This window comes from Lepidochelys kempii, chromosome 22, assembly GCF_965140265.1.
Source record: "Lepidochelys kempii isolate rLepKem1 chromosome 22, rLepKem1.hap2, whole genome shotgun sequence".
Lineage (NCBI taxonomy): Eukaryota > Metazoa > Chordata > Testudines > Cheloniidae > Lepidochelys > Lepidochelys kempii.
In genome coordinates, this window is record NC_133277.1 from 11,786,810 (window position 1) to 11,804,323 (window position 17,514).

The 17,514-nt window shown below is 39.7% G+C and overlaps 1 protein-coding gene across 9 annotated transcripts in view; it reads left to right on the top strand.

Annotated features, from left to right (window-relative positions):
• The window catches only part of LOC140901775 (uncharacterized), a 296,321-nt gene that overhangs the window by 142,475 nt on the left and 136,332 nt on the right, over positions 1-17,514 (top strand). For 8 of the 9 annotated variants that reach the window (XR_012155964.1, XR_012155965.1, XR_012155966.1 and 5 more), the window contains one exon: positions 15,228-15,313. Coding sequence is in view for 3 of the 9 variants with exons in the window: in XM_073321257.1 (XP_073177358.1) it covers positions 15,228-15,313 (86 nt within the window). In the remaining 6 variants the exon portion in view is untranslated. Of the gene's footprint in view, positions 1-15,227; positions 15,314-16,982; positions 17,170-17,514 lie in introns of those variants that run through there. The other variant, XR_012155969.1, reaches the window with a different exon arrangement.

A 17,514-nucleotide genomic window follows, 5' to 3' on the forward strand; every position in this document is an offset into this window, starting at 1 on the left:
TGAGTATTAACTCTCAGGGCCCTCAATAGGAATATGAATTGCTCATGTTTAACAGGGATTATTAAACTCACCTAGATGATGAGATTCTACATGACATCTGGAGATGTATAGGTGTATCAGACCACAGTGGCCTAGATCAGGTGGGCCCAGGTCATTGGAGAGCAGGAGGAGTCCAGCCAATTCTGAGTGCTTCTTTTGAAGGAAGTTAGATTGAGGTCTGAAGAAGTAAGAAGACAACAGAGTCAGATGGAAAGAGGGACCCATAAAGAGTGCAGATAGTGAATCCACTGCTGAATAGAGACAGCAGTGGCATAGAGACATGGGATGAAGGAACAGAGATAGCAGGGGCTCAAGTTTATGATGATCCAAGTCAATGATTTCTATGGAATGTGTTGATTTAGACCAGCTGAGGACCTGGCCCTTGAGTGGGGCCTTTTTCTACACAGTTAGTATGGGGAAAGCAATCCCGGACTGGCAGATGTCATGAGAAACTGTTTGCCTACAACTGCAGGGGGCAGAAGAGCAAAAGCAGCCAATGCCATAAGGCAGGTCCAACTGCAGGGTAGGAAAAGCTGGGCCATTTAGCGAGAGCACAGAAGTTAGAAATGGAAATGAGCTTAATTTTGAAAATTAGGTCAGAAGTGCTGGTCATTCAATACACTTAAGTGCTTTTTTATCTTCATCATCACATTATGCTGTATTATTATGTGTGGAAAAACATAGGGTTTTTTCCATGAGTTAGCAATCATGTGCAAGCCTTCCTTATATTATTATACACAGTTGTGTGTCCATTCTAGATTTTCCTTCCACCTAAGCTGTTTTAGAATTAAGTACATATTGTCATCAGCATGGTATGTACTGTAACGCGATGGCTATGTATGTTGCATCCCCCTCTAGTGACTGGTACACATAGGGAATCAAAATCTGCAATGGCTAGTAGCTAATGGAGTTCTATTTTAGTATCAGTGGCAGAGGTCTGAGCTCTGGAGCTGAAGGTCCTGTTCTCTAACTCCCCATAACTCATAGTGTGGTCTCATTCCAATACTGTGTATAACTCAGGTTTGTAATATGGTTTACAAGAGCAATTAGTCTCTAGCCAATTGCTTGGCCTGAATTTCAGAGATTCACAACAACCACAACTTCCATGAAAGTCAATGGGAGCAGCACGTACACGAAAATCAGGTCTTGTATAGGTTTCAGAGTAGCAGCCGTGTTAGTCTGTATTCGCAAAAAGAAAAGGAGTACTTGTGGCACCTTAGAGACTAACCAATTTATTTGAGCATAAGCTTTCGTGAGCTACAGCTCACTTCATCGGATGCATTCAGTGGAAAATACAGTGGGGAGATTTATATACACAGAGAACATGAAACAATGGGCGTTACCATAGACACTGTAAGGAGAGTGATCACTTAAGATGAGCTAATACCAGCAGGAGAGTGGAGGGGGGAGAGGGGGAAGAAAAACCTTTTGTAGTGATAATCAAGGTGGGCCATTTCCAGCAGTTGACAAGAACGTCTTGAGGAACAGGCGGGGAGGGAGGGGAGGGAATAAACAAGGGGAAATAGTTTTACTTTGTGTAATGACCCATCCACTCCCAGTCTCTATTCAAGCCTAAGTTACTTGTATCCAGTTTGCAAATTAATTCCAATTAATGGTTCTGTTGTGTGGTGTGTGGTTGCTGGTGAGAATTTGCTTCAGGTTGGGGGGCTGTCTGTAAGCAAGGACTGGCTTGTCTCCCAAGATCTGTGAGAGTGATGGGTTGTCCTTCAGGATAGGTTGTAGATCCTTGATGATGTGCTGGAGAGGTTTTATTTGGGGGCTGAAGGTGATGGCTAGTGGCGTTCTGTTATTTCCCACTGAAGTACATTTGAATCTTGATTTCAGTCAGCTTTAGATCAGACCTATTCCTTGGTTCATTAAAACAGTGCTGTATATTTAGACCTGCATCGTTTCTGTACCCTTAAGGAAATACTAGGAATGTGGGTGTGTTGGAGAATCTAAACAGTTGAAGGAAGACTTGTACTGGAACTCCCAATTCTGACCACCCAGCAAATTAGGTACGTTCAGTTCTAGATTCAGATCTAGGCCCAGGCTTAGGCTCAAAGTCACAATCTTCATAATGGGCTGAACCAGAACATAATAGTCACTCCCCTCCAAAATTTAGTGGGTGTGGGCACAATGTCAGATGTCATGGAATCTTATCTTATTAGTATGTTTTCTGTATATGTATTAGTGATGGATTTGTGATATTGTTGTGAATATTAAATACATAATGACAACCAAAGCATGGATGGGCAACTTATAGTGTATGCATTTAAAATGGGTGGATAAAAATTGATTTATTTTTATTTGAGTTGGATTTTTGGTGTTTAAATTTAATGCATGTATCTTTCTTTTAAAAACCTATTTAAAATTAAATTTGAAATTATGACAACTGATGTTAAGGTCTAAACTTACTAGAATAAAAATTCGAGCTGTCTGTTTGTTGCGGAAGTTTGAAAGAAATACAGACCACTGAACTGGTGGAAGTCACTGCCAAAACCCTGAAAACCAGAGGTTTTTTTTTTAATGTTAAAGCAGCTTTTGACAGCAAAAGCCTGTTCTGCAGGTGCAGGGATGCTATTTTCTTCATTTCAATTTATTCAGCTAGTTGATTCAAAGTTAAAAAACCAACTGGGAGTTGAAAATCATAATAGGCACCTATCCCCCTCTTTGGTCACTGAGCTGTAGCTCACGAAAGCTTATGCTCAAATAAATTGGTTAGTCTCTAAGGTGCCACAAGTGCTCCTTTTCTTTTTGCGAATACAGACTAACACGGCTGTTACTCTGAAACCTTTAAAAATCTAGCTGTAAGTGACTAGCCCAAGGTCTTATGGGAATTCTGTGGTGGAGAAGGAAATTGAACTCATGTTTTCTGGGTCCTAGAATAGCACGCTAAAAATTCCACTATCCTTCCTCTTGGTATTATTAACCAGTAATTTTTTAATTATCCATACTCAGACCCCCACATTTTAACTTCCCCATTGATTTTGTAGTAAATATGACAACTAGTAGGTATGAAATGTTATCAGGAGTAGAGCTGGGCAAATAATGGATTTTTCTGGTTCACTGACAGTTACCAAAAAAATCTGAAAAAAATTCATTTGGGTCAAATTGAAAATGAAATTTTTGAAAACTTGAAAATGTGAAACATTTCTCGTGGGTAGAATGGAATGGTTTGTTTGATCTGAAATGAAACATCTTATTTGATTTTGTGCTTTCTTTAACTTTTTAAGTTTTTAAAATAAAAGTAAAGGACATTTCAAAACAAAAAAGTTGTTTTTGAATTTAAAAAAAATTAAATATTTCTTCTGAAAATGTCAAAGCTAAACATTTCAAAGTTGGGGGATTTTTTTAGAGTTTTTTTCCCTACCAAAACAGTTCCTCAGAATTGATGTGAATTTGCAAAATATTATGGTGTTGCCAAATCTTCCTTCCCCTCTCCACCACCCAAAAGAATGCTTCTGTCCAAAAATTTCACCCAAGAGCAACATTAGCAACATAACACTAGACCAAATAGGCCTGATTCACAGCTGTTGTCAATGCACAGTTTAGTGGCATAAATCTGGAGCAACTAACATCCTAGTCTGATATTCACTTCACATCAGGAAGATGGTTATGTAACATGATTTTACATATTTCACTACTCATTGGACACGTGGCAAAACCCAGCAAGATTCTCTAATGCGGGGACTAGTTTATCTGTATACAACTAACAGCCGAATAAAGCACACTTAATTGTAAGGATGGTCAAACTCTAATCTAAGTGCTGCCCCTAAAACATTCTTTCGTTTCTTTGAAAGTTATAGGGCGGGGGCAGGGGAAACGGGACTCTATCATGTAATGGGGGAAACAGTAGCAAGAAATATTTTATCAGTTAATTCTCTCTGTGCACTGATAGTACACGGTGAGGTTTTGTTCATTTCAAAACCTCTTAATTAATCCAAAGGAGTTAGAACCTTGTAGCATTCTTAAACAGCTGTTTAAGGGTGTTTAAGAAATGTGTTGATTGGTACTAGTCAGACATCCAAACAATAAAAAGTATCTGATCTCCAAGAACAGAGAGAGTGCTATTAGTGAAAGAGAGGAATTTGGGCAGCATGCTGTTCCTTTCTCTCCACTCTACTATATCATATGCCACCTTTTCAAATACTTCTTTTATGAGATCACATTTGGACAATGCAAGAACACTCAGGTATCAACACCTGTGTTTTAGTTTCCAGAATATGTTGGTGCCAGGTGGGAAGAGAGTAGGAGAATGAGTCCTTGCAACAACCTTTTCAACTGGATCTTTAGAGAGAGAGAAATAGTCAACATTACTTCAGCACAGTGGGGAAGAAGGGATAAAAGATCTGCAAATGAATTCATTGTGACAACTTTTGTGAAGAATCTCAGCGTTTGATCTTTTAAAAAATTTCATAATTCTTCTGATAGATTAAAGAATGAACGGAGGGGGAGGAAGTTAACTTTCTTGCCACAATTCCATCAAACTAGTAAATATATTTTTAATAAGTAAGCGGATATCTATATTTAGCAAGCTCCTTTTTCTGTACGGGATGCATATCGAGTTATATTCAGAGCATTAGGAAAACATTCAGTAATGTGACCCTTTAGAATAAAGGTTTTAGACAAAGATCTAATGAGCTCTTATCCAATGGGAAATTGATCTGCTAAGCTAAGTAATTCACTGTTTGGAAATCCGGATTTCCACCCCCTAGGTATTTATGAAACCAGGTGTGTTGTCTTAGGGCCAGATCCTCAGCCCTGGTAAATCCATTTTGTGCTGTCCTAATTCTGTTTAGACTCTGTACCACACCCATCATTCTGATATCTGAGCACCTAATACGGTATCTGGAGATTCCCAGGTGGGATAAAGGTGGTGAAGTCAGCTCTGCACTAGTTGTTCCTACCGTCTCCAGAATAGAGAGTGTGCCAGGGAGGGTGGATGAATAGAGAGGACACCTTAGCTGCCCTGGTGCATCATGTATGCCAAGCATGGCTCCATTGAGACTATAGCTCTGAATGTTCAAAGAACTAAACTTGGGATGGCTGGATAATTTCAACAAAAAAGAAATTTTGATGAAAATTTGCAGAGGGAGTAATGAAATGTTCACCAATTCCCCTGAGCTGCCACTTTCTAACCAATGCTAAGAAGAATCTTTATTAACAATGAGGGCGTACTGGCACTTTGGCCTGCGTTATGCAGCATATCAGACTAGATAATCATTATAGTCCCTTTTGGCTTTAAAACGTATGAATATATGGTCCTGTTATTGGGCCTAGCCCGGATGCAGGAACTTATGCCAGGGACATTGAGTCTTCTACTTACAACTTTTGAAGATAATATTCAAAAATAAAAATGTAAGGCTTTTCCTTTTCATGGACATGCCTGAGAGGTCAGTTTTGTGAAATGAAATTTTCCCTATTTAACTTGAGCTTACCAAATACAGATTCATAGAGGATGCTAGTCAAAAGAAATCCAATGACCCGCCTTAAAAAGAAAAACGTTATGACTAGTAACAGCTGCTAAATGAGTAAGTAGACCCGAGTACAAAGAATTTATAATCATTTCCTCACCAAAATGCTGAGCAGCCTTCAGATGATAAGACCTGGGGGTCTTGTAGAATGAGCTCAGAACTCATCTGGAGCAGATCTGAACAGGATGGGCATTCAGTACAGGCACTGCTTTCAAAAGGCCCCACATAATGAAGAGTAATTAGGGTTTCTCCACCTATCAAAAGTAAAATACACGTTCAAGACCACGCATTTCCTCCCACCCCCGGGGAAGTTCCATTGAAAGCCAAGAAGATTAACAAGTACCAGAGCTAAAAGGAGTGCCGGCTGCCCTATAAGGTGACTTTTAAAAACATACTTAGCACATGCACAGTGTCTGTCTTAGCATAAACAGTGCATATAAAGTGTGAGACAGAAGTGTACAGTATCTACTCCTTCCCCAGCTGAAGTTCAGGTTATCACCAAGAAAAGACTCAGTTCTTCAGCTTTGATTGAGGATATTAGCTAGTTTGTTTGGACACCGGTTTTGCTCCTCTAATCCGCCTTTTTTGTTCATGGCCTCTGAGGCACTGAAAAGGGGTTGGTGTTCAATTCCAACTCAGTGCTTGCAATAACTTTACCTGGTTCTTTGTGACTAGGTTGTGATTCTGATCCCACTTAAAATGGTGTAAAACCAAATAAAGGCTCCAATTCAGCAGGTGCTGAAGTCTTTTGATTTCAAAATGGGACTAAAACATATGCTTAAAAACATGCTAAGCGGGTTTGCCGAATCAGGGCTTTATGTGCCTTGAACTCAATGGAGTTTATAAGGGTTCAATCCTGCAAGATGTCTGGGAAGTGCAGACTCCTGTCAAAGAGAGTAGGCATTAAGAGTGCTCAGCACTTGTCAGTAGTTGCTAGCAGCACATGGCAGACACAGGCCATCAATGAGAGGAGAATCGGATCCCTACTCCCGACAGATGTCTACCCAGCGTCTTTGGGAGCACAGAATTGATTCAAGGTCAGATTTTTCAGAGCTGCCCACCACTCCCATTGACTTGAGTTGGAGTTGAGTGCTCAGCACAATGGACAGTCAGACCCGTGATTTAAAAAAAAAAAAAAATGAAAACCATATGAAAAACAAAAATTTAATAAACAGGATAATGTCTCCTTAAAAATGCCCAACATTCACACGATGCAAAATTTTAAGCAGACCGCACATCCAGGAAACACATGTAGTTCTCACACAATAGCTACTTATGAATAAGATCATATTTGTATTTGCATTAGCATGGCTGGCTTCTCCAACCAGTTTTACATAATCTCCTTTTCAATGGCTAAGGGTGTCATTTCCCCTTCATTTCATAGAATCGTGCTTTGAAAACGCAGGGAGGAAGTGTTTAAAGAAAGTCCGCATCTTATGAAAAGAAAAATTTCTGGCATTCCTTTGTGTGTCGCAGTAGGATTTGGATAGATTACTCACACTTAAAAAGGAAGGGAGCTTTTGCTTTCTTTTCTCAATTTTAAAAAAAAGCTTGCATTAACACGATGTATTGACATATTACAAAATCCAAAGAATGTTGGAGAGCAAATCAGCCATGACTTTGTCCATAGGTTGCAACAGATTCTCAAAACATCGTCACCTTCTGAAATAAAGTTGTCACATTTAGGAGGCAAACAACTTCTGTAAGAACTGCAACTTGACATGTTAGATGGCAATAACCACCCTCTCTTGGCTTAAAAATTTACTATATTTATTTTTTTCTCTTTTTGATCCAATAAGCCTATTATGAATGCAGCACGTTGCAGCAATTTTCATAAATCAAGCAATAGGAATAGATTTTGATACAGAATTGTATTACTCCAAGAATGTAAGGTATGCAAAGAACTAACATTTCCATTGATTGAATGGAAGCCAGTGCTTTAGCAGCAGGCATGCCAAAGGTAAATAATTCTCTACCACATTTCTAATGGCTCTGATGTCAAAACACCTCCTGTGAGTGACCCACAACTCTTTCAAAGTTAGAAGTCCTAGCATCACAAGTGTTACTACTGGTCAATTGCTATAAGGTCATTGCTTTGGATGTTCTTCAGTAAAAAGAATCCATATGGAAGTGTAATGTGCTGCTCTATTGTTGTTACAGGTTATTACTTGATTGTTTTACAACAGTTTTCTGTATTTCATGGTACCACTTTTAGACCGTTTTCATCCCGGTCTGCATTTTAGTATGTTTGTACAGCACCTGGCACAATAGGACCCTGATCCTTCACTAAGGCTAGTGGTGCTTAGAAGCCTTAGTGAAAGATGAGGGTAAAATTCAGTTCAACCCAATCTTCAGAGGTGCCTTACAGCCAGGCACGTAAATTCATATTTAGGGACCAAAATAATCTTGATCTGATTTTCAGTGGTTCTGAGTATCTGTAACTTTAAATAGAGCTGAGGATGGTCAGCCCGGCTGAAGACTGAGTTGAACTGAATTTTGCCCTTGATTCAGGGTAGCATCTGTGTTTAGGAAAGCACTTAGCACGTGTTTAAGTGCTTTCTTGAATGGGGGCCTTGGTCCCAAAGTTTAGGCATTCAACTTTAGAAACTGCAGGATTCTAAAACTGAATGGGCAGGTTATCCCATAATTGCAAGCGTTCTTGTATCTTCCTCTAAAGCAGCTGGCGGGGGCTCTGCTGAGACAGTAATAGCTGGAATGCTGGTCAGGCCCAGTATGGCAATTCCTGTTTCTATTTCGGTCAAAATTCTTAACCAGATTCCTGCATAGGAATTACAGCCCTGTTTGGTTTGGGCCCTCTAAAAATCAGGATGTATAAAGGAAATGCAAATCCTGAAAAACCTGTCCTATCTATTGTAAGGCAACGGTGTCTAGCATAGAAACCAAGAGGAGCAATTTGAAGGTAGATGGAAGAAAAAATGTAACCCAGTTGATTGTAAACTAATGGATAACATTAATAGAAGATTTGGCTGGATATAATAAAATAAAAGCTGTTGAACACATGCTGGAAAATGACAAGCTTGGTAGCAATAAGATAGAGATAAAAGGAGCTCAAAGAACCCATGTAAGGAGAAGTAAAGTGTAAATTAGTAAGGAACAGGATTCTTTGTTCATAAAAAAGCCGCTACACAAGAATTGTTGAATGCTGAAGTCTATAGCCCTAGATACATGAAGGGTATCTAAATGCTAAAGCATCTAGAAAGTTGGAGTTTTCACTGGTTGGTACTGTGAAGGCTAAAGTGACTGATGAGATGTTCATAGAAAACATTTCCGAGAAGATTTATCATTTCCAAAGTAAGAATGAAATGAAAGTCTGGAGGAGAGTGGTGAGGAATTGAGATACAGGCAGAAAAAAGTCAAGAGGTGAGTTGATTGCAGTGTGTGTACAATGTAAAAACTCCTCTTAATCCTCATGTCAAGTATAGGAATTCAAAAACAGGAAAAAAAAGTGAGCACCTAAAATCTGCTTGTTAAGATTCACTCAGACACGTTGTGGCAGATGGAGATGAAATCCTGAGAGAAACGAGGGAGGTGAAAATGATAAAGAACAATCTTCATAACGTTTGGTACCATACGCAAGTCAGAGGAATATCATAGCCATTGGTGGAGAGCAACAAATGAGACCGTTAGATATATTAGCCTTTTGGGACAAGACCCATGTCTTGTCTACAAAGTATCTACTGGTAGCACACTCTTGGTGTTCACTCCATTAGCATTTGGTGTTAGTTTCACTAGCTGGCAGCTGTAGTAGACTTTTATCCTCTCTTTGGACCAGCTACTAGAGGGGAACCAACCCACCTTATACAAAGATGTTGCATGTAATGTAGGCTTGCTGACCTATTTGTAAACCATGAGCAGAGGAGATGGGTAAGGATGGAGAGGTGAGAATTGTCTTGTGGCACGAACCCTCTCCTTGGCTCCCTCTAGAGAAGGATTTACAATTGTTTTAGGAAGAGATTGTATAAAAATATATAGTGAAATAGAGCTGAAGGAGAAAGCAAGTCAAGGGAAATGACTCACAATGTTGAAAACAAGCTACACAACAAATCAAGCCTTTTTTTTTTGCAGTGGTTCAAGATGGGCCTGACCTTTAAAACCTGGATTTAAACATTTCTGAACTGAGGGGTTTTTGAAATCTGGATGCAGACCAGGATATTATACTTTCGCACCCCTTGCTGGTGCTTTGGAGAAGAGGTTTGAAGAGGAAGAGCTGACCTGGGACATTGTAGATAGGCTCCAATGCAACAGAGCATTTGAAGTCAATGTTACGACACTCGTGTTTAAAGTTACACACATGGTTAAGTGCTTTTCTTGATCAGGGCCAAAGGCAGGAGAATTCAGGTCCTGGCTCTGACACTGACTGGCTGTGTGATGTCGGACAAGTCATGTCCCCTCTTGGTGTCTGTTTCTCCTCCCATCTTTTGTTTGGCCTGTCTATTTAAATTGCAAACTAATTGAAGCATGGACCCGTCTGTACAGTACCTATCAGAATGGGGCCCTGATCACAACTGGAACCACAAGGAGTTCTCACATAAATAATAGTGAGTAACATGCTCCAAGTTCTTTCTCGGGGCTAACACTGCATGGTCTGACCCAGAGATTGCTGATAGCTCCTCTTTAAGCTGCAGAATGGAAAGGAAGCTTCTGATATTCTCTGGTAGATCTTAGCAAGGACTGAAGCAGCCTGAACCCTGCCAACCTTAATCACACAGTCAACCTCCTAGAAGTTTTGTTTACCTCCTTTTGAGCAGCAGAAGAGGGGGGGGGAAGGGGTGGAGGAAGCAGTTTGCAGTTGCTCAACTCCCTCTTGGTATTGAATCCTACCCAAGTACATCCAATCCTGCCAGCCAGAAAGGAGGAGGAAGGCCACTGAATCATAAGAAAGCCAGGATCAAAGGGAGGATGGGACACTGTGAGCAGTGCTAGGTGACCTTCCTGTAGAGAAAAATACATTGGATGGAGTTATGTTCACTAATTATCTGGGAACAGACTTTGATTTTTACTGATTTCGTTTCTTCTTCTCAATTATTCAGCAAGTGGTTAATGCTATTCAAAGCCACTTTGGCTCTCAATGGATGCTGCTCCTACTCGATCAGGTTGCCCAGGTAAGATAGATGCTCCTCTGACTCTCTTCCCCTGGTTTGTGGAGTGAGCTGGGGCTTAGGCAGGAGATAGGTGTCTGGACATCTTCAATGAGGCAGCAGTGCCTTAGTCCAGAGGCAGAAACTTAGGCACCTACAGAGTTAGCCAGGAACTGAACAAGAGTTTTGTGGATTTCAGTGGAGCTTAACACTGGGACTTCGGTGCCTAAGTACCTTTGTGGATCTGCTAAGTGCTCCTGAATGGAAGCTGACCGTGCTCAGTACCTTGCGGGATCAGACGCTCTTTGCGCTTTCTTGAACTTAAGTCACATGGTGGTGTTTCTGCTTCCTGACTGGGTAACTCCTTGAAGTTTTCAGGTTAGTCACGGGAACACTTCTGCCACAAACACTCAGGCAAATCGGCTAGTCTTGGGCCCCTCTCCTCCTGCTCCAACTTTGCAGCCTCTGGGAAGACAGCGTGTTTGTAGGAAAAAAGATACCGTTCAAGGAACTACAGCCTCCAGCCATTCCCCAGCTGCTAGAATGTCCCAAGGGGGCCACAGTCCTAAAACAGAGTAGCCTCCTTTGCACCCTCTCCCATCCCTGAGTTGGACCAGGTACAACAAGGCCAATCCTCAGATGTGAATCTTTATGTAGACAGAGTCTGTGCTTTCCAGCTGATCTTTCTCCGCAGACAGATCATTGGTTATGAGTTCCGTGGGAATCATTACGGTGTGAGCATTTCTCTGGGAGAGGCCCCAGACAACACACACATCATATTGCCCTGAACTCATGGAAAAATACTGAATAAACACAATGGTCTACTCACAAGGCTATCTTTTCTTCAGTGTTCTGAGTATTACTCATCTCTTGTCATCACTGCGTAGTGGCAGAATCACCCTAAAAGCTTAACACATGACAACCGTTTCTCTTGAGTTCTCAAAGGGAGATGTATTTGGAATCGGGTCTAACATTTTTAGAATTCCTTCCAGTCAGTGAAGGTGTTGCGGTGTAAATTTTGAACAGTGAAGGTAATTAACCATCAGAACAGCTTATCCAGGGTTGTGTTGGATTCTCCATCGCTGGTGACTTTTAAATCAGATTGGAAGTTTTTCTAAAAGATCTGTTCTCGTTCAAACAGGAATTATTTTGGGGAAGATCTGGGTCCTGTGTCATGCAGGGAGTAGACTAGATAATCACAGTGGTCCCTTCTGGCCTTTGCAATCTATGAATCAATGTAGATACTGATCTGTTTTGGGTTTTTTTCACCATTGACTTTGTAGTCACTATTGGGGTGTTAACAGAAACCTAAAACACAACCTAAGCTTTGACTCTGAATCTGGAAAATTCTAGACCTTTTTTTTAATTAAAGTACCAATTTGTCACTTAAGAAGTGGGGTGGCATTCTATACTGTATGATAAATTAAATATTTACTGGTAAGATATACAAAGTATGAAGAATGTCCAAACAGAATATAATTTATAGTCTGAGCTTGGTATTGAGTGTTCCTACAAGGAAATGGATACAAATGTAACACGTACAGACAGAAAATATTAGCTCTTTGATGCCAGAAGGACAACAAACTTAATATGTGGTGAATAGCTCACACAACTTACTGCAAATTTTGCAATGGATTTGCTTTGGCCGCTTCTGTGACTCTTTTGTCTTAGTTTTTCTGTGACTATTCACGCTGATTATGTTTTACCTGCAAAAATGTTCAGGGAAAACAGAATGTCAAAGTTGCATACACAAGTGTTTACAGCAACCAGATTTAAAACACACTCATTAAAGTATTCTTGACAGATATGCTTGTGTAAAGACCATACTACACTGGGTAATCAGTGGGGTTTGAACGCAGGACCGCTTACATTTGTGCTAAAGGAATAACTCCACTAACTGGCATCGGTGGTAGGCTGTTATCCCCTGTAGACCATCCTCTTTAGATGGACTTGTAAAGGGTGCTACACACCTGCATGTTCATCCAGTAAGAGAACAGAAACAATAGCATATTGCTTATTTCAGGAACCGAGCAACACAGCGGAAATTTAGACTATTCAAAATCCTCAGAGTAAAACAACAGATATTCAATAGGGCTGTCAATTAATCGTAGTTAACTCATGCAAGTTAAAAAATTAATTGTGATTAATCGCACTGTAGATACCACTTGAAATTTATTAAATTTTTTGGATGTTTTTCTACATTTTCAAGTATATTGGATTTTTATTACAACACAGAATACAAAATGTACAGTGCTCATTTGTTATTTTTGATTACAAATATTTGCACTGTAAAAATGATAAAAGAAATAGTATTTTTCAATTTGCCTCATACAAGTACTGTAGTGCAATCTCTTTATTGTGAAAGTGTAACTTACAAACGTAGATTTTTTTTTGTTACATAACTGCACACAAAAGGGCACACACAAAAATAAACTTTAGAGCCTACAAATCCACTCAGTCCTACTTCTTGTTCAGCCAATTGCTCAGACAAACAAGTTTCTTTACATTTATCGGAGATACTGCTGCCTGCCTTCTTATTTACAATGTCACCTGAAAGTGAGGACAGGCATTCGTATGGCACTTTTGTAGCCGGCGTTGCAAGGCATTTAGGTGCCAGATAAGCTAAACATTCATATGTTCCTTCATGCTTCGGCCACCATTCCAGAAGATATGCTTCCAGGCTGACAATGCTTGTTAAAAAAAAAAAATGTGTTAATTAATTTTGTGACTGAACTCCTTGGGGGAGAATTGTGTGTCTCCTGTTCTGTTTTAGACACATTCTGCCATTTATTTCACGTTATAGCAATCTCGGAAGATGACCCAGCACATGTTGTATGTTTTAAGAACACTTTCACAGCAGATTTGACAAAACTCAAAGAAGGTACCAATGTGAGATTTCTAAAAATAGCTACAGCACTCAACCCAAGGTTTAAGAATCTGAAGAGCTGCCCAAAATCTGAGGGGGACGAGGTGTGGAGCATGCTTTCTGAAGTCTTAAAAGAGCAACACTCAGATGCGGAAACTACAGAACCTGAGCCACCAAAAAAGAAAATCAACCTTCTGCTGTTGGCATCTGATTCAGATGATGAAAATGAACATGCGCCGGTCCACTCTGCTTTGGATCGTTATCAGGCAGAACCCATCATCAGTATGGACACGTCCTCTGGAATGGTGGTTGAAGCATGAAGGGACATGCGAATCTTTTGCGTGTCTGGCACCTAAATGCCTTGTGACACCAGCTACATCAGTGCCATGCAAATGCCAGTTTCAGGTCACATTGTAAACAGGAAGCAGGCAGCATTATCTTCTGCAAATGTCAACAAACTTGTTTGTCTAAGTGATTGGCTGAACAAGAAGTAGGACTGATTGGATTTGTAGGGTCTTAAGTTTTACACTGTTTTATTTTTGAATGCAGTTATTTTTTGTACATAATTCTACATTTGTAAGTTCAACTTTCATGATAAAGAGATTGCACTACAGTACTTGTATTAGGTGAATTGAAAAATACTATTTTTTGTTTTTTACAGTGCAAATACTTGTAATCAAAAATAAATACAAAGTGAGCACTGTACACTTTGTATTGTGTTGTAATTGAAATCAATATATTTGAAAATGTAGAAAACATTCAAAAATATTTAAATAAATGGTATTCTATTATTGTTTAACAGTGCAATTAATCGTGATTAATTTTTTTAATCACTTGACAGCCCTAATAGTAAATAAAAACGTTAAAGGAAAAGAAACTTTCTCACAAGGAAATTGTTTTCTATTATTTGTTTACCTCCAGTGATGATCCTCTCTAGATTGGATTCACTTTATTAAACCATAAACATTACTCAATCTGGAAAATTTAGCTTCCTTGAAACGTCAGATTAAGACACCGATCTTGCAAAGACTTGCATCCATGCTTAACTTCAAGCTCAGCATACATTTCTGGTGTATATACTTTAAAAAAGATATTGAAAAACTGGAGAGAGTGCATGGAAGAGAGAGACCACTTATTTGAGGTCTGGAAAAAATTTCTTTCATTGAGAGACTTAAGAAACTCAAACAGTTTATCTTATCAAAAAGAACACTGAGGGTGACATGATTACAGTGTATAAGTACCCTCATGGGGAGAAAATACCAGGCTCTAAAAGGACTGTTTAACTTAGTTGAGAAAGCTGTAACAAGAACCAATGGCTGGAAGTTAAAGCCAGACAAACTCAAATTAGAAAAAAAGTCACCTTTTTTTTTTTTAAACTATGGGGGTGATTTAACCATTGGAACAAACTACCAAGAAAAGTGGTGGAATCTCCATGTCTTCATTATTAGATTCCTTTCTGTAGTGAGTGCTCTTTAATCAAACACCAGTTACTTGGCTCAATACAGAGGGTAACTGAGTGACAATCTATGGTCTGTGTTATACAGGACTAGATGAATCTAATGGGTCCTTCTGTCCTTAAGATCTATGAAGCATGTGGGTTGTTCTATTGAATGTGATGGGGCTACTCATTTGTTTAAAGTCATGCATATACATATGGTTTTGCAAGTTCAAGGTCTAAATTAGTAGTAACTCTTCTCAAGTCTTGCTTAACCTTTTGGTACATTTAATATAAATGGTTCTTTTTAGGATACAGATTTTACACCGAGGGACCTGTTACATCCTTGGGCACATGGGACTCCCAGGGGAGATTAGACCTTCTGCAAGGACTGCAGGTAAGATTCAGTCTGGAATATTTCGCTTTTTGACACCAACACATGTAAATTTATTCCACTGTGGGTCTTCAGCATCATGGAAATCTTAACTGTAGGCTTCAAGATGACTGAATTGGAGTTAGATGTGAGAGCACTGGGACCATGCAAAAGCTTTCAATAGTTACATTCTGGGCTAGATCCTCAGCTGATATGAGTCAATATGGTTGCATAGATATCTATGAAGTGATGCTAATTTACACCAACAGAGGAATCTTCTGATTGCAGGAGCCTTATTTCCATTTCATTTGAACTCTTGCTGTGAGAAGCTTGTTATCTGACATTGGACTTGGTCCACTGGAGGGCTATGTATATCTGTCTTAGGTACTGTTAATGACCTCTATTAACATATTGCCTGAACACCTCAGCATCTTTGATGTATTTATTCTCATAACCCCACTGTGAATTAGGAAAGTGCTGTTCTCCTTTTGCAGGTGGGGAACTGAGGCACAGAGCGCCTAGAAGGGACTTGGTTAAGGTCCCGCAAGAAATCAGTGGTGGAGCAGTGTGTTAAATCTCAGTCTCCGGACTCTCCCAGGCTAGCACCCTAAGCAGGGGATGAATCTTGCATTAGTTTGTAGCAGCTGAAGCATGAACAAAGATGAGTCAGTAGTTGCAATGGATAGCTAGTTGGCTGGTCATGCAGTAGCCGTGGAGGTGGTGGATTTCATCATCACAAATAATAGGAGGAGCGCCGGTGTGCATATTCAAGTCCCATTGAACCCTTATTTTAAGGGCTTAGATGGGATTTAAGCGATCCAACTGCAAAGGCCTTTGTTGGCATTCTGCACAGGAGTGAATTTCACCTATAGCGCTTTACTCCAATGTGCTGCACAAACGTCAGTTCATCAGTGCAATTCTGATTTTCATTAGGAATGTTTGCCCAACCACATCAGCTTGTCTTTCTTAAAAGAAGGTCTGAAAGTCTGCTTTCTGCACTGTATTTGCTCAGATTGTAGCTGCATGCACTTACGCAATAAAACGTTTACAGCTGCTCTAGAATTGTTGCAGGAGGCAGCTTGCTGCTTTCCTCATTTGTTTTACTATTTGGAGACAGGATTTCATGAAGTGTGAAGGAATGCAGGGCCATACCTTGTACTATTCCCCCACCCCCAAATCCCAGTAACTCTGACCTTTACTTAATGTACTGAACTTATTACTTATCATGCACAGATGGATACATGAAGATCCTACTGACACAGGTCCAATTCAAAATCCAGAGGTTTTACCATTTTTGCTATTACTCTGTATTGCTGTGTTGGTTTCTTTGCAGCCAGCTTTGTATTCACGCCACAAACAGCTGGTCCCATTTCGTGATGATGCTTTCTTGTAAAGGGCACAGTTACCATTAAATTACTCTTTACTGCCACAAGAAGGGTTGTGATTCAGAAGGTGGCGCTGTTCGCACAGGCGCAGCTGTCTGAAGTGCCATTTTTCTGTTAAAAATGAGATCTTGACCACTTTTGTGCCACGATACTTGTTGTCATAATAAGGCTATACAAATCTAATAATAAAAATTCTTTGTAGTTCTCTACTGCCTTCCATTGTAGGACTGCAAAACACATTTCAAACATCAAAGCACTAAGCTTCAACCACTCGCCCCCCCTCATGTATTTTTATTCCCATTTTACAGATGGGGAAACTGAAGCATAGAGAGGTGAAGAGACTAGTATGAAGTTGAACAATCAAGCTAGAGCGGGAGCTGGCAGTAGAATCCAAATCTCTTGATTCAGTGACCCTGTGCTAACTACAAGACTTATCTTTGGTCTGCTTTCTGTTATAGCTTTGCAAGTTTTCCATGTTGCAATCCAATACCTAAAGAGTGAAATAAACCTCGGGGCCTGATGCTCCATTACTTTGTCACTTGCGTTGTCAGAGAGAATTTCTAAAAAGTGGGTTCTGAAAAATTTTTAAATATTGAAGTTGTTTCTATTTCACAGGATTCAGAACAGAGCTATTTTCCATCTTTCATTCAATTTTTTGTAATATATTTACCTAGTGTTTTATTGAAATCATTTTCTGAATTTTCCATTGACCAAAAATAAGAAAGCAAGTTTTTTCCACAAATGGAAATGTCCAATAGCCCATGCCATCTTGAACAAGAGTTTGATAAAAAATTGCTGTTTAAATGTTTGTTTAAAAATAACATGGGAAATGTTGTGGAG